Source organism: Cavia porcellus, unplaced genomic scaffold (assembly GCF_034190915.1).
Source record: "Cavia porcellus strain 051 isolate PalLab524CR breed Dunkin Hartley unplaced genomic scaffold, mCavPor4.1 scaffold_29, whole genome shotgun sequence".
NCBI classification, from domain to species: domain Eukaryota; kingdom Metazoa; phylum Chordata; class Mammalia; order Rodentia; family Caviidae; genus Cavia; species Cavia porcellus.
Window position 1 is genome coordinate 7045001 of NW_026947512.1, and position 18278 is coordinate 7063278.

General features: G+C 36.8%; 1 protein-coding gene across 2 annotated transcripts in view; it reads right to left on the minus strand.

The window, feature by feature from the left end:
* The window catches only part of Soat1 (sterol O-acyltransferase 1), a 75592-nt gene that overhangs the window by 21746 nt on the left and 35568 nt on the right, over positions 1 to 18278 (minus strand). For both annotated transcript variants that reach the window (XM_063240045.1, XM_005008467.4), the window contains 2 exons: positions 13452 to 13510; positions 1466 to 1617 (listed from right to left, as the gene is read on the minus strand). In XM_063240045.1, coding sequence (XP_063096115.1) covers positions 1466 to 1617; positions 13452 to 13510 — 211 coding nt within the window. The remainder of the gene's footprint in view (positions 1 to 1465; positions 1618 to 13451; positions 13511 to 18278) is intronic.

Below are 18278 nucleotides of genomic sequence, written 5' to 3' on the forward strand. Positions count from 1 at the left end.
AAAGCCAAAGAATCCCAAAGCATGTTCAATCACTTGCTCAAGACCAAAACAATGGGCAAGCTACAGAGGTGGATTTGAACCCTGTCTTCTCAAGCCCAAGGGTACAACTGAAGCAATGCAGTAGCCACCTCACAGGGACCAAGCTGGGAGCCCCACTTCTGAGTGGTAAGAGACTGAAAGAAAGCAAATGTGCCCCAAGATAAGGAAGCAGGATATGTCAGGAGCAGGGAGTGGCCCCATAAAAGTAAAATAGCTCCTTTGTGCAGCAGGACTCTCTGTGGAGTACTCAGCTGCTCTATTTGTGGAGTAGTTATCATTGTGGTCTGTGTCTGTTTCTTTCCTATCATAAACTTCTACATTAGTCTTGAACCGGGCTCAGGTATGATTTCCATCTACATCTGGCTAGTAGTAGCCCATGCTAGCAGGTGACATTTCTGAACAATGCTCTGAGGAAGATGCAAATATACCTATTCAGGATAAAAGAGATGTCAGATACATCTAACTACAGCACCATTCAAATGGTCTCCATACTCAGCCCCTATGGGAAAGACACCCCCTAAATCACGTGTTGGCAACCATTTTTCCTACTCTTGGATATTCCCTGAGGTCATGAGAAGCGTCCACTCATCCTATACTCTAGGTCACATATGGTGTGAGGGTTCGTCCTCCAAAATTGCACAGATATTTATGATATTCTTCCTAATACCAAAGGAAGTTGCACAACCCCCAACAATCATAATGGCTGCCTCCAGATACACATCTTATCATCAAGCATTACTAGGTCCTTTGGTACTCTGCAACACCAGCACTTCTGTCAGCTATTACTGCTCAAAACTGTTCTCTAGAACAGGAGAAATTAGCACACAAAATTCAGGCTACTCCAGAATGGTGAGTCAGCATATTCAGCCTTTGATAGCCTTCTTCTTTTATTCTGGACTGACCAATTAGAAAAATACATAGCAATTATACTGTATGTTTTTATAAGTACAATTGCACAGGCTAAAGATAATACTAGGGAGTCACATATTGATGTGATTAAGAGCAAGGACTTCAGAGTCAGACTCTGGGTTCAAATCGCCACACTGAAATCTTGGATAATAATAATAAAAAATCTTTGCTTCATGCTTCAGTTTATTAATTTGTAATCAGCAGACAATTCTAGTATCTCATAAGGTCATTAATTTAAGTAAGTTATTAACAGGTAAAGCAGTCAACAAGTATTGGTTCTATTATTTTATTAGCCAGTATTCTTAAAAAGGTATGCATGTATGTTATAAACTATTATGTATTATGAAGAAAAAACCTCACCCTTCAAGGGATTAATAACTTTCCAATTTAACACACTGCCAATAAAAAGTGGTGACAGGATATGAACTCAGGTATTTTTACTGCGATCTACATTTTGATTCTGGGTTATGCTAGAGTAGATGTTTATAGTAAGAGAAAATGACATACATATACTTACTTAGTTCTGTGTTCGTTTTTCATTTCTTCAAGAACAGAAAAAGTTGTAAGAGCATAACCACCGTTGTCTAATGAGGCAGATTTTTCAATGAGAGTGGTCACAATATCATCAAAGTGACTACCGACTTCCTTCAAAAAAAGTGGCTTCAATTGCTAGAATTTTACAAAGACACAAGGGAATCAGCACATACTGTGAGTCATTAACATTCTTCTACAGACCTGGCTTAAACAGAATTGGTTCAAAGGAAAGTGACAGTAAATAAGTGAATTCACTGGAATAAAAGAGGAAAAATAATTTTTATAGCTGTCTTGCTCCAGAAATGGCTAAAAGAGGAATATAGCAATACTATACCCTTTAAATAATTTGTACCTTCCCAATCATAAATTAAGACATCAAAGTAATTGCTACTGTACTGTACTGTAATTGCCATAATTTTAAGTCTTTTTTCCAAGCAAACCGTTCCCCTCAAGTGTCCATCATTTATTTTAGAACTTTCTATATTATACCTAAATTTCTACAATGTTTGTTCTTATCTCCTTAACTACAACACATATTTACCTAACTATAAAACATTTACATTTTTATGTGTACATGTAAGTATATGTAATCCACATATATGCACAGATAGTCACATTTTCTTACAATTGTATAAGGGATTTAAGCCACAGTAGAGAATACAAATGGAGAAGTAAATTCTGGGGATACCACAGAAAAGGTTTATGTTTCCTTGAAGAAAGAATAGTTTTTATAAAATTACTTCTTTACATTAATAATGTTTTAGTTTCTTTGCTCCATTTCAATTATATACCCATCTTTATTTTGATATCATGAATTAGGAAATATCCCATAAAGGAAAAAGGTTCTTTTGTCATTTAATACCTAAAAACTAATTAATAAAAAAGGGTTTTGTACCATGTAGAAATATACAAAAAGAGAAAGAAAAAGGTTCCCTCATTCTTTGCAGGGCTACGTACAGCTCTGGGTACTGTCCTAGATGCTGGACATACAATGCACAAACCCAGGCCCTGCCCTGGAGGCAGACAGAATACATAAACCATTCCAGGTGGTACCACAGAAAGAAAGAAAGAACGCAGGGATAGGGCTGGGGAGGGGGCTACTGTTTTTCATTCAGAGGCCTAAGGGAGAAAAAAATCAAAGATGACATTTGAAGAAAGTAAGAGAGCAAGTTGGTAGATATCTCTAAGTACTAGTGGAAAGAAGTATGTAAAAAGTCTCTGAGGTAGGAACACCCTTGGCCAGTTCCAAAAAAGACCAAGGATGAAGGACATGTGATTAAAGAAAGAATAGTAAGGGTGGAGATCAGGAAGGCGGGCATGCTGGTAAATGCCTGTATCCCAGCACTTGCGAGACCAACCTGGGCGACAAAGTCAACTCAAGGCCAGCCTGGACTGCATACCAGGAACTTGTCTCAAAAAACCAAGAGAAAGAGAGGGAGACAGACAGACAGACAGATGCCTGGAATCTTGAGATGTGACAAAGGTATTCAAGCTATTTTTTTTAGTTAAAATTCTTTACTCTCTGGCACCAGAGTCCATTCCCAACGAAGAACTGGCTTAAACACATAAGAAGCATCAAAAACTCTAAAGAGTGTTATACATATATCAGTAAAAGCTGATAAAACTATGTCCTAATGCACCCAACTTAAACTGAAGTCACCTTCTCATGGCAAGCTCTTATGCCTTACTACTCACAGTCAAATGTACAGCCTCTGTTTATGTATAACAATGAGGAAAGACATTACAAAAGGACAGTTCAGATGATAGTGGAACAAAGAGACAGGATGTAAATAGAGGAGATATCATAGGTATATCGCAGTTGTAGGAGGGCCAGTACAAGGTGTAAAGTTTCAAGCATGCTTGCACATTTCTTTCTTACCCTTATGACCCATGCAGAACATTGTCTGCATATGCTGAGCTTTATAAGGTTTCTATTCTAACAAGATTAATTCACATCTTTTTTTTTTCCTGTAGTAACATTTGTATACAGGTAGTTCAACAAGCCCAGTAACTATTTAAATCTGCCACATTCCTATATATAGCATTATAATAAGACACCTAAAATGTTCATTTCTTAATGCCTTTCTCTTTTTCTGAGGAGACAGTTGATAGAAGCTGTTCTCACTGGGACACCAGAAGAAAACCTCTGTTACCGTGAACACCACTAAGTTTTTTTATACTTCTCTTTCATAGACCCTCACAGTGGCAACAAAGAGTGACTGCTTGCTGACACATGCCTGTAATGAATTCCACCTTCTCAGAAGGCTGAGGTTGAAGGACTGTAAGTTCAGGCTGGTGTGAACAACTTAGTGAGACTGTGTCTCTAAGTAACATTTCTAAAAAGGACTGAGGGTGTAGCTCAGATGCAGTGTACTTATCTAGCATGTGTGAAGCTCTGGGTTCAATCCCTAGTAAAAGGAGGAGAGCAACGACTGCTTATTACTTTCATTTCTTTGTACGAGAGAATACAGAAAAATACATTCTAAGGAAGTGGTCCATTTCTGCCTTTTCCCAAGTTCTTCTATCACAGAAAGCTGTTGTCAATGAGAACTTAAAAATGTAATCATAATAAATCTAAGTAATATCTAATACAATTGGCCTGAAAAGGAGTTGAGGCTTTTTGATTTGCTCTCACTTCATAGCTATTAGTATTAATTTCATTTGGTCAATGGACCATGGTCTCCCCACCGTAATGGATGGATGGATGGATGGATGGATGGATGGATGGAGGTAAAGGAAGGCAGGCAGAGGAAGAGAAGGAAGGAGTGAATGAAACTAGAAACTAGAAAGAGAAGGTACTTAGATAATCTTGAAAATAAAATCACTATATTTTAGAGCTCAAAAAAACTTTAAAAATAAAGTTTAAAAAAATAAGCAGTTGAATTAGAGCTCCTCTAAGATTCAATGGGAATGACAACCATGAAGCAAAAATCCTATGATTAGAACACATAGTAAAGGCACATGTGATCAAAAACAAAACTGGAAAACCAAGTAGAGTCTACATCACAACGGAACTTTAACTTTGAGGGTGGAGGTGGATAGTCTCGCTGTGCAGCCCAGGGCTATCCTCCTGCCATTACAGACACGTACCACCACACCTAGCTTTTTAAGTTGTTATAAAAATTTGTAATGTTATCCTGAGGACAACCAAGGCCAATGACATTTTAAACACAAGATTTATAAATATGTTTGGATCTGTGATTTAGAAAAATTTCTTTAAAAAAGAATCTCAACAAAAAAGTTGGATTTAAAATGAGAAAGGGTCATTTATGGAAAAATAAAATAATCCTATCAATGGTACAGAAACATAAAAATATTATAAAGTAGGCTGAGAGAAAGAAACACAAAGTAAACCAATCAACACATAACATTTTCAGCTTCTTGAAAATTTAAGTTACTTCATCACAATTTCTTCAAAAAAAGTTTAAAGAGAACTACATTCTGGATCCACAAGGTCACACTACTAGACTATGAACTGTTGGTTCTCTGACTCCACTGCAGGAAACCTTCCAACCCAACAATAATATAGAACCAGAAATCTGACCTTTCTGGGCAGAACAAGTACTCCAACAGAATAAAAAACAGTTTCAGGTCTTATTCTAAACTGGATTTCTCAGAGAACTCACCCTTGACAACCCACTTAAAAGTTCTTCCTACTCTACTCTTACTGCATAATGTTCTTTTTTTTTTTTTTGCCTTTTTCCTTTTTATCGGTACCACGACTGCCTGCTTACAAGGCAGGCGCTTATTGCCGCTGAGCTAAATCCCCAGCCCCTCATAATGTTCTTTTGCTTCATTGTACTTTTTCTTTTTGTTTTGTCTTTCTTTTTGAGACAGGGTCTCACAATGCAGGCTGGCTCTGAGCTCACTTTGTAGCCCAGTCTGGTCTCTTCTTGCCTCAGCTTCCCAAATGCTGGGATTATAGACATGCACCACCACATATTGCATTTTTGAAAATCTACATAGTGCTGTCTCTGCCAATGACTTTAAAAAACACATCTTTTTGTTAGTCATTTATCCAGCCCTCATAAACTAACTCACAAGTCACTTTGTAATCTCCAAACAGCTTCTAAAACCAACCTGGCACCAAAACTCTTACTCATGCTACTGCTGGTTAATTCAGTCTTTAATACAAAGTACTCAGAAAGCAGCTGTTTTTAAAACTACCTAGTCTTGGACTGGGGAGTTAGCTCAGTGGCATAAGTGCCTGCCTTGCAAGCACGTGGTTGTGAGCTCCATACCTGGTACCAATAAAAAAAATACCTAGTCTTGATTTCTTTCTAGAAGCTATGAAAGGAAAAGAACTAAAAATCAATTGTTATTGTTAATATTACCTGTTATTTATTGAACAACTTCTGTATACTACATCTATTAGAAAGTTTAATATATTATTTCTAGTCTTAAAACAATATCTGAAGCATTACTCAAGTGACTTGGGAAGGTTCCTAGCCACATAAGCAAAACAATTCAGAACATCTAGTAAAATGGCAGATGGCTTTCCCACTAGAAATCAAGCAAATACTCAGTAAAATATAAAAGAAAGATATATCCTCAAGTGGCTGAAATGAACAGAAAATCTACAGTTAATGCAACAAATGTAAGCTGGAAGCCCAGTGCTCATGAAGACTGTCACCCTGAGGTTCCAGTGCCCCTGCTGATAATATGACACCCATGTGGGTGGCCTGAGGCTTAAAGAGGATGAAATGTTAATCTGAGAACTGCAGAAAGAGCATCAAAGAGATGCGTCATCCTTAACAGGAAATTTAAAAATGCTGCCCACAAACTGAGGAACGTATGAAAAAGCAAACTGTCCTGAGTTGTGGATACGTGGGTGTGGGAGGCTGTCAAAATCGAAACGGACTCTGTGCATGGAATGAACTGTATCCCAATTTTTTTTCCAGCACTGCAGACTGAACCCAAGGCCTCACACACATTAGGCAGCTGTTCCACTACTAAGTTATACCTCCAGCCCCAGAATCCAGATTTATATTATCTATGACCTGCTCCCCCACCCCAAGTATAAAGAGAGAAATTCATATAATAGTTGGTTTAAAATAACTGAAATCTGGCCAACGAATCTAGCTCAGTGGCATGGTACCTGCCTGGCAAATGCAAGGCCCTGAGTTTGATTCCTGGTATCCAAAAAGGCAGAATAAAAGAAAAGAGGGAAAAAACCTCTGGGATGTCAGTAGATCTTTGGTTTAATGCAAAATAGCTCTATAGAAATAATAGCAACTCACGGGACATGGGAGTTACCCAGAAAACCAAAAAAAAAAAATCTGACTGACAAGGAGCTCACAATAACAAGTGACATATGATGTGAAGATGCAGTGACAAGCTGAAACACCACACCACCACCCAAGACTTGGAAGCAGATTTATTTACATCAGCAGGCACCGATCAGGATCATTCCCAGAAAATCAGGCCCTGATCTCTGGTGGTCTAGGTCTCATATGAGATAAGCAGAAAGTACAGAAGCAAAACAGCTTGTCAACTGTAGGTTGGTTTATACAATGGGCATCTTAGTGACCTGCTATTTCTAAGAGGCAGAAGCAACTGAAACTGCAACAGGAACTATTGCCTGGACAACTAAGAACCTGAAGTATACTGATTGAGGAGGGTGCATTTTCTACTACAAAGAAATAAGCCTCCTCTGAGAACAGGAGCCAGCAGACACCTGCAGCACCTCAGGGACAATCTGAAAGAAACCATAATGGAATTTATACCCAGCATCTCAAATGCAGAACCAGGGTTCAGCTCACTGTTCCTCTTGTGGTCACCTTCTCTGTTAACGGCATTCCAATCCCTCCTGTCATACAGGCACAAAATTATCAGCTTTCTTCAAATTCTTCCTCTCTCAGTTTCTGTCCTTGAAAATAACTCAGTTTCCTCACCCCTCTTCTCTCGCTCCTTTGTTTGGTGATGCTCATGCAGCTGTTCCCCTCCCTTTGCAACCTCAGGGTTCTCCCTTCTCTGTAGTCCCCCAACACCACACACACAACTGTTACTTTCTTAAGGACAAGCCCCATAATTTCACATTCCTGAGCCAAACACATCTATCCATTAAAGTCAAAATGCCACTCAACATGCTCCCCCAAAACATCAGCTGATAATATACATGAGGTCATAAAACTTGTAAGCTATAGACTGGGATCAGAACCCAATTCTATAAGACTCCATAGTATACATTATATTCCACTAAATTTCATCTGAAATAATTTTGATATGATTAGGGGAAAAAAGGCAAAAATCTAAGAATGGCTCATCAAAAAGCCAACAATAACTGGTTCGTGGTGGTGTACACCTATAATCCCAGCACTTGGATGCCTGAGGCAAGAGGATCACGGGGAGTTCGAGACCAGCCTGGTCTACAAAGTAAGTTCAAGGCCAGTCTGAACTGCATAGTGAGACCCTGTCTGAAAACAACAACGAAAACCAAAACAAAATTTAAAAAGCAGGCCAGGGACTTAGCTCAGTGGCACAGCGCCTGCCTGGCAAGTGTAAGGTTGTAAGCTCAACTCCCAGTACCAAAATTTAAAAAGTAAACAATATACATGTAGCTTGGAGATGGTAGTTAATCTACTATCAAGTCTTATTTAGCTAAATTCTACTCTAAACATTTCATTTGAATGTTTATCAGTGTAAATTAGTTTATAATGCTAAATAGTATATTGAATTAGCTTCATATTTAAAAGAAAAAAAAAAAACCTGTTTGGAAATCATCTTGAACAAAACCCTAGCCCTTGATACAGAAGACCAAAGGTAGCAGATAAACCAGTAATGAGAGCTTCGGCATTCAACTTAGAGGAACTAGGAACTGTAAGAAGCATTAATACATTTCCTCTTATGCTTAAATAAATCAAAGTAAGTGTCTGCTATTTGTATACAAAACAAAATACTAAAACAGAGCCAATTTATCTATTAATATACATTGATTGTAACTTCATTAGCATCTCCCTAATACTGTTCTAAGATCCTTTTTATCTTCTTACAACACAATGCTAGCAATTTCAAAAGGTGATGGTGACTCAAGAGTTACACAATTTTGTATGGTCCCATTAATGTCATCTTCCTCACTCCACTTCCCTCAGATTTAAGAGTTTGTTCAGTAACTGACAACCTTTTTCAAATCTTTCCTTAATATGAGCTCCTCTAATCACAAATACAGATTTTCAGAGAATTTTTGTAGGCTTCTAGACAGCAAATAAAAACACAAGATGCTCAATTAAATCTGAATTTCACATAAATAACTTTTCAAGTCTCAGTATGTCTCATTTAATTAAAAGAATTCATTGTTTATCTGAAATTCAACTAGACATATTACATTTTGCTTGACAACTACAGTCAGTGGAGATGAAAGTAATGCCCAGTCAGACTGACAGATTGCCCATTCCCTTGACAATAATGAACAGTGAATTCTGAACATACATTTTAAGTACATGATTGGGGAATAAATCTTTGATGCTAAAGGGAACTTGAAGACAGCTATCCACTGCTCTAACCTTAAAGATTAATGGAAAAACAACCAGTGAAGATGTGACCATTCGTGTGGAGGCTGACATCAAATTACAAATGACTATATATACCCCTGACTTGGATTTATTTTAAAATAAATCCAATTATTTTTTTGAATATCCACGAAAGGAAAACAAATTAACCAAGCATGGTGGCACACACGTATAATTCCAGCATTTGGGAACCTGAGGCAGGAAGATCAGTGTGAGTTTGAAACCAGCCTAGGCTACAAAGTCAGCTCAAGGCCAGCCTGAACTGCAAAGAAAGACCTTGTCTCAAAAAGACCAAAAGGAAGAAGAAAGAAAAAAGAAGAAATTAGTATATATAAAAAAAAGCCAATTTTATGGCTCTGAACAATGTTCACATATATTCCTATCACCTCAAATTAATTTTTATTAGTAAATGTCAACTAATAAAGCAAAACAGTAACAAAAACCATAATCATTTAAAGATCTCTTTTAGCTAAGTAAGTAATGTTGGCATATGCCTTGTAATCCCCTCACTCTGGGAAGCTGAGGAAGAAAGATGACAAAATTAATTCCAATCGGGTGAGTGATTCAGCAAATCCTGTGTCAAACTAAAAAACAAAAGGAGATGGGAAGAATATATCTCAGTACAAAGACCCTGGGTTCAAACCCCTAAACAAATGAACAAAAAACACAACCTCTTTATACACTGAGATAGTTTAAGTGAGTAATATGTATATAAAGGACCTAGTAAAAACTGGCTCAGAAAAGGATTCTAAATAAAATTCCTTTCTCTTACCTGCCCATATACTCAATTTAGAATACTAAGATTATAATAGCTTCATGTCTGGATTCATTGTTTCCAAACTATCTTCACAAATTATACTGAACTTGGACATCAGAAATATTCCAATTAATAAACAATGATGTAGCTCAGTGATAAGACTGCGTGTTTAACATGCACAAGGCCTTGGAATTACAGAATAGGGAGATCATCATTTCAAGCAGGGATGTTTATTAGAAAACTATACAAACAGTAGGACTTCTTTGAAGGCTATACTATACTATTTTATACAATGAAAGTGTGAAGTTAGAAGAAAATCTCAGGTAGAAAGAAATACACGAACAAACATATAAAGAAAAAATGTTTTACAATTTAGCCTCAATTTTTTTTTCTTTCCATTATGTTCTAATAGAGGGACACAAGTACTCTGAATCAAGAGCTATTTTCAAGACACAGTGTAGCTTGCTACCTCCATACCTTTATTCAGGCCAGTATCTCCCATAATAGTAGGGAATAAGTCTTGTACAATTCCACAGCCTTTGTTAACACTTGCCCAATATACATGATAATGCTGGCTACACAGATGATCACCTTTCCCTCATCTACTTTTCCCTTGCTTCAATTCATTTCCTCCTAATTGACTAAAGGAATTTAATACTTTTATTCATTAATATATAAAGCAGATAAGAAGTTTTTTGTGTGTGTTTTGAGATGCTCTCTAAATTGCCCAGGCTAGCGAGGCTGAACTGGTGGCAATCTGCTTGCCTCTGCCTCCCAGAATGGTGGGATTGCAGCCTTGTGTCACCACACCCAGCTCAAAAACTCTCCTGTCATAAAGTTTTAACTCAGACTCATAAAACAGTTCTCCTTTTCCTGTTCTCTCACTGTCTCCTCCTCCTCATCTCCCATTCTGCTTCCCATTTCATAATCCCTTTTCCCTTTGGATTTCCATAAAGATATGGAAAAATGTTCCTCTTATTCACTTCATTTTCCTCTACTAAAACTGCCTACAGAGTTTTTATTGATGATTAAGGAAGATAGTTTTTCCCATAATTCACTGTGACCTGGACTTAAAGACATCAACTTGCATTAGGCAATCAAGAACAATGTCAAATTACATTTTTTTTAGGCTATATAGTTGACAATTGGTACTTGTTTTTTTAAAGATAACTTTTCACAATAACTTATAAGTTGCACTAAGTTGCTGATGGTAACTAAGATGGAAACTTCTACAAATATCAATTTCCTGTGCCACTCTAGCCAGTTTTTTTTTTTTTTTTTTTTTTTTTTTTTTAAACCTTGAAGATCGAAATTCCCCACCAATCTAAGACTGTTTGTAAGCTTTTACAAGATTCATTAGAAAAACAGGGCTGGGGATTTAGGTCAGTAGCCTAAATTCCTACCTAGCAAGCACAAGGTCATGAGTTCGACCCCTGGACCAAGTTAAAAAAAAAAAAGAATCCCCACAGAGGACTCACATGGCACCTCTGCAGATGAAATTACTGACCAAATAGGCACTATGATTAATTTTAATAAATGCTCTCTCATTGCCACAAACACCTGGGCTCCATAATTAGCACACACGCCCACAGCAGCTGAGCCTATAAACCCTCACCTACACAGGGTACAAACCCTGACCCTAGATTATAAAAATATATAGCAGTGATAGAACAGACTCATCACCTATTTGAAACTTTCCTTTACAAATAGAGTGTAATAGACTTTGTGTTCTTGCTGGAAAGGAAGAAGCAAAAGGGAATAGAAACAAACTGAGATGTCCTGCCTGAATGAAGAATAATGGGTCATAAACACTAGTAAACCACAAAAATGAGAAGTATTTACGTTGATCATTAAATCTGTAAGACTGAGTGGTCCCTTTGGCAGCACATATACTAAAAAATTGTTTAAGACCAAGCTCTTGAAAATAGATCGTGTACTAGTACATTAATATTTGTTTCTCAGCCAAAATTATAAATTAATCACTCAGGTAAATAGAAACTGCCAGCCGGGAGTGATGGTGCACACCTGTAATCTCAGCACTTAGGAGGCTAAAGCAGGAGGACTGCAAGTTTGAGCCAAGCTTGGGCAACTCAGGAAGACACTATGTGAAAATAAAAAATTGGGGCGAGGCTATAACTCAGCGGCATAAACACTTGCTTTGCATGGGTGCAGTTGTGAGTTTGATCCCCAGTGAAAGAGAGACAGACAGACAGACAGACAGACCGATCGATTTGGGGATGTAGCTTAGTATGAAGGCCCTGGGTTCAATCTCCAGTACTGGGAGATGGAAAGAAGTTACTGAACAATTTTAAACACTCTGTTATAATTGAATAACAAAGTAATAATCAGAGAAGACATTCTCCAGAAATGACCTTGGTCAGTGTAATTTTGGATACTCACACAGGTGCCTAATATAATCAGGAAAAAGAAATGAATAAAGTTTAATATCCGATTAAGTAGGAGTCTAAACTCACAAATACACCTTCTGAATATACTTTATAAAGCAATACATCATGTGCTTGTATTATAGACATCACAAGTACAAGATGAGTAATCTCTTAAGGTTAAGCAAATAGTTTCTCATAATATTTCTAGTGACATCATTTGTGGACTCAAAAAGTGCTATATTTCAAACAAATTAGATGAAAGGGAAAATAATAAAAGCCCTTGGCCTTGTAAGATAACTGAAAAACTAACTCTGATAATAACAAAGACTGATATCAAAGTGAATATAAATAATCTTATTCATTTTTATGTAACATTTTAAAACTTCCTAAATTTAAATAACTGAAGTAAAAGCATATGTGCATGCACAAATATACATAATTAAATTTATAACTAAAGCAGGTCTGTTCCATCTATATCACTGTATATATATATATTCAGCTTGGTCAATTTTGGAAATGATCTCATTGGAAAAAGGAGAAACAGCCATGGCTTTGAAGTCAATTTACATTCGGGCACATCTAAGAGAGAGAGAGAGAGAGAGAGAGAGAGAGAGAGAGAGAGAGAGAGAGAGTGTATTTTTTTTTCAAGTATCCTTTGCTGGCACACATCTATAATCCCAAGACTCTGGAAGGTTGAGGCACGTAATTTTATATCTTTAGAAGATCTTGTCTCATAATAAAAAGGGCTGATATATTTCAGTATGCTGGGAAGGTAGCTCAGTGTGAAGGTCCTGGGTTTAAACGCTGCCCCCTCCTCATCACCCCCATGCAAAGGCATTCTTTTCCTCCAGAATTTCTTAAAGGTATGATGAACTATGACTTGAAATGACATTATGTATATATTTCCTATTTCTCTGATAAGAAATATACTTGTAGAGTCAGATCTTACTGGAGATCTGACTTGTTTAAAATCTATATCTCCTTTACTGGAGACCCATCTGCTATGAATTGCGATAAAATCTTTCATATAGCGTCAACACATACAACTCTATCAGCCATTAACACAATTCACTTGTCAGTAAAAACCATCACATGGCTGTGAAGAATGAAACAGGAGAAAGGGGCAAAGTGTGTTCTTACTCAGGATGAGAGGTTGGCAGGGATCTTATTTTCTTGTTCCCTAGCAAGATAATGTAAAGTAATAGAAAGGTAAATATAATCTTTAAAACAATTTAACATTAACATTTTAAAAAGTTACTAAACAAAGCTATTTCCTAAAACTCTACATCTATATTTTCGAAAGAGGAAGTTGCTTACCTCTGCCTCTACTGCCAGCTGTCTCTTCTTTGCTATCAACTGTTTTATGTCAATTCGACCTAAAGGAAGAAAAAAAGCAAGGTTGAGGTTAACAGATACAGGTACCTAGCAGTATTATTTAAATCATTATCTTGGAAACCAAGAAACTACAAAAATGATTGTATAAACTGGGTAAAACCACAAAGCATGACAGAGCCTTTAAAAAATAAAGCATGGGCAAAATGCATAGGAAATTAACACATAAAAAAGAACAAAATTACAAACATACAATAAGGACAACTATGTAAATAACACAATGCCAGACATCTAATTCAGACAGTACAAGAATCTAGATTTCCTGAGTAGACCCTACAATTGAGACTAAGATACTGAGTAAAATATTAAACTAAGAATGTGTAAGAAAATAAAAGCTGGGTGCGGTAGTGCACACCTGTAATCCCAGCACTCAGGAGGCTGAGGCAGGAGGATTGCTGTGAATTTGATGCCAGCCTGGGCTACAAAGTGAGTTCAAGGCCAATCTGAACTACATAGGGAGACAAAAAAACCAAAGAGGAAAAAAAAAGTAATAAAAAGAACCAAAGAGACTTTTCAAAATGGAAAATAAAAAGCTTGAAATTTTAAGCTCAATGAATAGATGATTAAATATATTTCAAATGAGAATTTGGTTGCTTTAAAATCTACAATATAAACCACAGAAATAGTGATGGAAAATACTAGAGAGATTAAAAGACATGGAGACATTTCACCAAGCAGCCAACTGTGCCCACAGGGCCAACAGGACTGTGCTGGAGATGGATGGGGAACAAATCCAGAACAGACTGTCTCTGATTTTCTGTAGACTACACTAAGGTGCAGTCATTATGTTATACAGTTTCATGATAAACATATACAATCATAAAGACCCAATGGTTCAAAACAAAGTCTCAGATAACAAGATACATAAATAGTCAACATGGCAAAAATTATAAAAATGCCACATTCCAATCAGGAAAGACTACAAAGGATACCAAAGATTATGTCCAAAAATTTGAGCTCTTTAGCTGTGTAATATCTGAAGAAAATGAATGCTATCATAAAGAAAGTAACATTAAAAACAACTAAATAAATAGAAAGATATCCCATCATCATTGACTAGAAGAAGATACTGTTAGGATGGCAATGCTTCCCCTTTAATCTACAGACTCAAAGCAATCCTCACCAAAATTTCAGCTGGCTTCTTTACAGGAACTGGCAAATTAGTTCTCAGATTCATATGTAAATTCTAGGGGCACAAAATAGCCAGAAAAAATGTCGAAAAAGTGGGAACACACTGCTAACTTTAAAGATGGTCAATGAGGATGGAGAGTCCAGAAATAAAGACACTATCAACTGATTTTTCAAAGGAGTGCCAAAACAACTGAGAAAGAGTAGTCTTTTCAACAAATGGTGCAAGCACATTTAGAATAAAGCTGTACTCTGAATTCACTCCAATATACAACTAACTTTAAAAGGTCAAATATCTAAAAACATTAAGAGCTTAAACTATATTTTGAAATATAGTTTCTTATTTTAAATTTTAGAAACCAGAATTGTTTCAGATTTTGGAATTTCTTTACTGGATAAAGTTAATCCAAAATTCAGATTATGCTTGGCATGGTACAGCATTGTTTATAATCCCAGCATTGTTATGCTGAAGACTGAGGCAGAAGGATCATTACGAGGTTTGCAACAAGCCTGGGCTACAAAGTGAGCTCAAGGCCAGCCTGACCTACATAGTGAGACCCTGTCTCAAAAAAAGACCAAAAAAGTTGGGTCATTACATTACAGATGCTTATCCTGTATAAAACTCTTAGGAGAAAACAGGGGAATAAATCTTTGAGACCTTGGACTCGACAATGGCTTCTCAGATAAAGCATCAAAGCAAAAGCAGAAATTAAAAAAATGGGATTCCATCAAAATTTAAAAACCAGTTTTGTGCTACAAAGAACATTACCAAGAAAGGAAAAAATAAAATAGACAATGAGAAAAAAAGTTTGCAAATTTGATCAGAAGCTTAGATCCAGAATATATAAAATAATTCAACAATAAAACCAGGTAACATCCAATTTAAGCATGTTTACTCCTAATTCCTTATTTTAAAACTAATCTTCAAAAACAAAATAAAATTAATCTTCTATAAAAATTTTAAAAATCCAAGTCATTCCCCCAAAATAAGCCAAAATTACCCTTTATCATATAATGTTGAGTGGCTAATATTAACAGTATTTCAGGAACTTCCAGGAAGATGGTAGAGCATAAGCAGCAGAGAAAACAGCCTCTCTCAGAGTCATCGTCAAGATGCTGTCATATAGCATCATGAGTAAGACAAAAGGGAAATAAGTGGGTCCCCTGGACCTGGAAGAACTGAAGTGTAAATTGAAGCCCACAGAGAAAGTAAAAAGAAAAATTTCAACAACAAAGGTGTAGCTGATGGCACCTTTAACATGGAGCCAGATTCACTGCAGGAAGAAGAGCTTTCGGCATCTGGGGACTCCCAATAATGTTGACAGTGGTGGCTGGCAACCCCAGAGTCTCTGCAAGAAGCAGCAGCAGTGAGGGGAGCAGTGGGCATGGAAAACTACACTGGCTGGCAATGAGTGTAGAGGACTCAGTCCTCCCACAGGAAACAGTGATCCATTTTGGAGTCGGGCCAGATAAGCCCAGAACCACAACAGCTAATTGCTTCCTGCAGCACAGACTCCTGAAAACTACTTGGACTATAGTGAGCCCAGAGAGTCTAGTCTTGGAGCAGGCCTGGTAAGGTTACCTAATATTCGGTCATGAAGGAATGGCTGGCTTGCTGGGATACAGCGGCATGATTTGGGACTCTCTCCACAGCCTGTCTATTAATGAATCCAGAGAGAACCCTGGAAGTGAACTCATTTTGTTTGGTTGATTTTTCTCTTGTTTGTTTATATTGTTTTATTTTATTCAGTTAGTTTTTTATTTCTCTTTTTTTTAATGAGTGAGAGAATGATTCCTAATCTCTGTCATATGGTTCTATTTTGTTCTACCTTTTATCTCTTCCGCCTCTTTTCTTTCAGTCTTCTGTACCAGTTTTCCCAAGTTGTCCAGACCCATCTTTGTCCTCCAACCTTACTTGTAATCTCTTTCTGTTTTTCTACTTTTTTATTTTCTCCTTAATCCATTTTAAATATTAATCTCAAAGACAAGATTGGCTTATTATGGACTTACATACTGTATATAAGTATCTGATTTCTTTTACATTGTTACTTATATAATGACAAATCTAGTTCATACAGTTAAAAGTTGCAAATTAAAAGGTTAGCTCAATTTGTTGTTTTCTAGGCTGTGTTTGATGCTATTGGGTACCACTACAGCCAAAATGGACATAATTGTTCAAATTATGTTGGCCCTGATGATAATCCATAACCAAGATTAACTAAGGATCACAGAAAATATGGTAGCATACTGCCAAAGAGACAGGAACTAGGCCAAACTAGCAACAACTTCTCATCTCTGACAAACTGAAGAGGTAACGTCTTCCAACAGACTCAAAACCCAAAATCCAGCTATACCTGGAAAATACCTCAGAGAAGAAATTATCACCTAAGTGTCCTAAACACCACCAATGAAGCAACCCATCATAGGCAACTTACAAGATCACCCCAGGAACTAAACCAAAAAAAAAAGGAAAGAAATGAGAAGATACTTAAACAAGATACAACCCCAGACATCAAGTTCACGGAAGGCAAACACTAGGGGCAATGAGGTGGGACAATCCAAAAGCCCCCCACCAGGAGATAACAAGAAAGCAATTGAATGAGGATCTCGAAAAAAATGAAATTGTAAATAATCTCTCAACTACAGAAAATACCAAAATATGCAACATGCTTAGTGATGTTAGAGCAGACACAAACAAACAAACAAAAAAATGGACGAGCTTAAGCAAATTATGGAAGTGCAGCATAGGAAACAAACGGAATCCATAAAACAGATTCAAGCAGGTATCCAGGAGAATAAAAACTCCACTGAAAGTATTTGAGGCCGGGGATTTAGCTCAGTGGCATAAGCACCTGCCCCACAAACTCGAGGTCATGAGTTCAATCCCTCATAGCAAAAAAAAAAAAAAAGAAAAGAAAAAAGAAAGTAAGTGCTAGCGACCAGGAAAAGAAAGATTTCTTAAAAATAACAAGGGACCATGAGAAATCAATCTAGCACTGTTAGATAAGACAAACAAGAATAACTTAAGATTAATTAGAGTCAAATGACAAGCAGGAGATACCACAAATGACATTAGAAACATGTTCACAGACATCATGACAAAAAACTTTCCTCATAAAGAAAAAGAATTTGGCACACAAACAAGTGAGGCATATAGAACTCCAATTAGCAATGATCAAAAAAAATCTCTATCCAGACATATCATTGTTAAGATTCCAGAAATTCAACACAAGAATAGAATCTTAAAAGTTGTTTTAAAAAAAGAAATCACCTATAAAGGAAAGAAACACAGCTGACTTCTCAGCACAAACTGTCAAGTCAAGGAGAGCTTGGAGCGAAGTACTCCAAGATCTAAAAGAAAAAAACAAAACAGCTTTCAATCCAGATTGACATATCTGCAAAACTATCGTTCAAAACTGATGGATAAACAAGATACTTCCACGACAAAGAACATATGAAGAAATTTATGACCACCAGCACTCCAAAATATTCTGAAAGACATTCTAGAAAGAGATCATCAGGACTGCCTCTTCATGAGCCCCAACAGAAAGAATTTACCAGGAAAGGCAAACAATTAGAGGGAAGGAAAACAAACAAAACAAAACAAAACCCAAGGCAACAACA